At 57.3% G+C, this 3976-nt stretch overlaps 1 protein-coding gene across 1 annotated transcript in view; it reads left to right on the top strand.

Moving 5' to 3' along the window:
- SLC4A3 (solute carrier family 4 (anion exchanger), member 3) overlaps positions 1–3773 on the top strand; it is a 14283-nt gene extending 10510 nt beyond the window's left edge. Inside the window, 6 exon segments of the mRNA XM_010861262.1 lie at positions 15–104; positions 616–782; positions 1240–1493; positions 1822–1991; positions 2146–2319; positions 3449–3773. Of these exon segments, the coding sequence (XP_010859564.1) occupies positions 15–104; positions 616–782; positions 1240–1493; positions 1822–1991; positions 2146–2319; positions 3449–3526 (933 nt within the window). The 3' untranslated portion in view covers positions 3527–3773.
- The last annotated feature ends 203 nt before the right edge of the window (positions 3774–3976 follow it).

Below are 3976 nucleotides of genomic sequence, written 5' to 3' on the forward strand. Positions count from 1 at the left end.
TGGTCCTTCTCAAGGCTCGCCGCATCATCGGGGACTTTGGCATCCCCATCTCCATTCTGGTGATGGTCCTGGTGGATTACTCCATCACAGACACCTACACACAGGTGAGTGAGCCCCGACACCGTCTGGCAGCTGGTTCTCATCCCCAAGGCCTTGAGAGGGTGGCTATAACAGGTCCCCACTGCCCCAGCAGCCAGTCAGGGCTGGAACCCAGCTTCCCTAGTGGAGTTGCTGCATGCTGGTGCCGCACAGGGGTGGGTGGGGGGTTTCAGAAGCAGCTGCAGAGGCCAGCAGGGGGTCTGGAGCTGTGTGTGACCCCTAGTCAAGACTCTTGGGAGAACCGGTGTGGGACTGGGGGCAGAAAGACAGATGCCCCCAGAGCAGGTCTCCTGACAGCTCCTCTGGGGCTCAGGGAGAAGGTGGATCATTTCCTCATTCACTGCCAGACCCTTGGAGGGACAATGACTTTGGAGGATTACAGAACTAATTTTCCCCAAAGCTGTTCACACCCCAATTCCCTGGAGCCCTGGTGCTGGGGACACAGAGCCGGGCAGGAACAGCTGCTATGTGGAGTCACTGGCGTCCCTGAACCCGGTCTTCCTTCTGGCCGTGCAGAAGCTGACGGTGCCCACGGGGCTCTCGGTGACCTCCCCCAGCAAGCGCACGTGGTTCATCCCGCCCCTGGGCAGCGCGCGCCCTTTCCCGCCCTGGATGATGGTGGCGGCCGCCGTGCCCGCGCTCCTGGTCCTCATCCTGATCTTCATGGAGACACAGATCACCGCGTGAGGGGACTGGGCGGGCCCCGGGCGGAGGAGGTGGGAGAGGAGTGGGGTTGGGGGACTGGCAGCCCCCGGGGGACGGTCCCTGGACCTGGGCACGGTGTCCCCGTGGTGCTCTGAGAGGGTATCTGTCGCCACCACCGCTTGCAGGGTGGCACTTGACAGTCCTCAGAACACCCTGGCAGCAGCATGCTCTCTCAGTCTGTGATCCTCACATGTGTCTCATTTTGGTTAAACCACAATGACGTGGTGAGAGTTGGCATCTGGCTTTTGTGGTATTTGAGTATCCACAGTATTGGGAATTTGCCTCAAACTTGCTTAAATGTGAGAACTTCAGTTTAAGAGCTTGGAAGAGAAAGCTGGCAGGTCCTGGCGGACAGCCTCTGCTCTGCATGTCCTCCGCCCACTTCTGGTCCCTGCTGGGTGTGCCCACCCACCCCTCACCCCTGCTCTCCCCCAGGCTCATCGTTAGCCAGAAGGCACGGAGGCTGCTCAAAGGCTCTGGCTTCCACCTGGACCTGCTTCTGATCGGCTCCCTGGGTGGGCTCTGTGGCTTGTTTGGGTTGCCCTGGCTCACGGCCGCCACCGTCCGCTCGGTGACCCACGTGAATGCGCTGACTGTTATGCGCACTGCCATTGCGCCCGGCGACAAGCCCCAGATCCAGGAAGTGCGGGAGCAGCGGGTCACTGGAGTGCTCATCGCCAGCCTTGTAGGTGAGAGCGCCCACCTTGTAAAGCTCCGGCCCCCACCCCACAGACTTGCCTTCTGGAACCTGAAATCCTTTCTCCATCCCCGACTTGACCCAGATCTCTTTTGAGTTTCCAAACGCATCATAAATAGCCCTGGCTCTGACCCCATACCTGTTTCTTGACACTCCACGTGCTTTTTGCCTTGGTTCTCTGTCCGGCTCCATCTTCTCTAGATCGCAGTGACTGCACAGGCTCATCTGTCCCTGAAGGCGCTGTTGGAGGGGTCCTGTGGGTGTCTGTCTCCTCCTCCAGGCTTGTCCATCATCATGGAGGTGTCTATCTCCTCCTCCAGGCCTGTCCATCGTCATGGGGGCTGTGCTACGTCGGATCCCACTAGCCGTGCTCTTTGGGATTTTCCTGTACATGGGGGTCACATCGCTGTCTGGTATCCAGCTGTCCCAGCGTCTATTGCTCATCCTCATGCCGGCAAAACACCATCCTGAACAGCCCTACGTGACCAAGGTAGGGCTGGGAAGCATGGAGATGGGGAGACGGGGTGATGGGGGGACTCCGAGGGACCCCAGCGCTGGAGATGGACTTGATGACTGGAGGATAAGTTGGGACCTGTGGAGCTGAGTCCCTAAGGATGTGGTGAGACCCGACACCTGTTCCCCAGGTGAAGACCTGGCGGATGCACCTCTTTACGTGCATTCAGCTGGGCTGCATCGCACTGCTCTGGGTGGTCAAGTCCACGGCGGCCTCACTCGCCTTTCCCTTCGTGCTGCTGCTCACAGTGCCTCTGAGGCGTTGCCTTCTGCCCCGGCTCTTCCAGGACAGGGAGCTGCAGGCGGTAAGGGATGGTGCTTGGGTCTGTCTTAGGGGGCCTGGGTCCTGGATTCAGGGAGGCCTGGCTCCCAGTCTCTTCTGTTGTGTGACTGATCTTCTGAAATCTCAGTGGGGCTCCTGGGTTTCTGGTAGCTCAGCTGGTAAAGAATCTGCCTGCAATGCAGGAGACCCCTGTTGGATTCCTGGGTTGGGAAGGTCCCCTGGAGAAGGGATAGGCTACCCACTCCAGTATTCTTGGGCTTCCCAGGTGGCTCAGTTGGTTAAAAATCCACCTGCAATGCGGGAGACCTGGGTTCGATCCCTGGGCTGGGAAGATCCCCTGGAGGAGGGCATGGCAACCCATTCCCGTATTCTTGCCTGAGAATCCCCATGGACAGAGAAGCCTGGCAGGCTATAGTCCATGGAGTTGGAAAAAGTCGGACACGACTGAGTGACTAAGCACAGTACAATGGGGCTACTAATTAATTCTCCCGTATGTAATTGTGATGATTAAGCACGAGTCCAGGTAAAGCAATGAGAAGGGTGGTTTGGCGTGAAGGAAGCAGAGGCTGTTGGAGACAGTTGTGAACAAAACACACAGCTAAGGGACGGGTGGGGTGGGTGGCGTTGAAATCCATCCTGAGCCCTGCTTCGGTCAGCTGGAGCAGGAGGCCTCACTCCTCAGGATCTAATGCCTGATGATCTGACGTGGAGCTGATGTAATAATAATAATAGAAATACTGTGCACAATACATGCAATGTGCTTGAATCACCCCGAAACCATCTCTGCCCACCACCCCCATCCTTTCCGTGGAAAACCTGTCTTCCGTGAAACTGGCCCAGGCTGGGATCCTCTGAGCTAGAGGAAGGGACATCTTTTTGAAAACTCTCCATTCACACATGGTGTACAAAGGCACCCCAGGAGCTTGGAGCACCAAGAAAGTTTTTCTGTGTGGTGGCTGCTACCATCATCATTAGGAGGCGTCACTAGAGGGTGACCTGAAGCTTTTGGCCAGAGGGAGGTGCTTCAACCTGGGGCCATGGTCCCTAAAGGTCTGGGGCAGTGAGGGCTGCCATCCAGAGGAGGAGCTGATGAATGGGAGGCGGCAAGCCCACTTCCCCTGCCTTTCCCAACTTTCTACTCCCTTCTACAGCTGGACTCTGAAGATGCTGAACCAAACTTTGATGAAGATGGCCAGGACGAGTACAACGAACTTCATATGCCCGTGTGATCCTCCACCACGGCGCCGCTGGGAGACCCTGACACCTTAGTGATCAACACCTGGGCCCCAGTCAGAGCCCAACCCCAGGGCCAGCTGGCTCCTCATGACCCAGAGACGTGCCTGGAACCACTACCATTGCCTCGACCAGAAGGACCCCCTGACTCTACCCTTGGCGCTGACCTCGTCTCACCCAGGTCCTTTCACAGACCAGACCGGCACAGGCTTTGAGCTCATTATAACCACACTCCTTGTCTTGTGTCTGCTTCACTTTCTTGTTCCCTCTCTGGTTTCTCGGGTCATGCTTACCACCTGGAATTGGAAGAATTCTGTTTTCAGGGTCATCAAAATCAGGGAGAGTTTTGAGGCAAGGACAGAATTCTCAGGGGAAAGGGAGAGAATGGAGACCACAGAAGGTCAGAGATGGGCCTTATCACCCACCCCCAACCCCACCCCCTACTC

The sequence above is a fragment of the Bison bison genome, unplaced genomic scaffold (assembly GCF_000754665.1).
Source record: "Bison bison bison isolate TAMUID 2011002044 unplaced genomic scaffold, Bison_UMD1.0 scf7180017864471, whole genome shotgun sequence".
Lineage (NCBI taxonomy): Eukaryota > Metazoa > Chordata > Mammalia > Artiodactyla > Bovidae > Bison > Bison bison.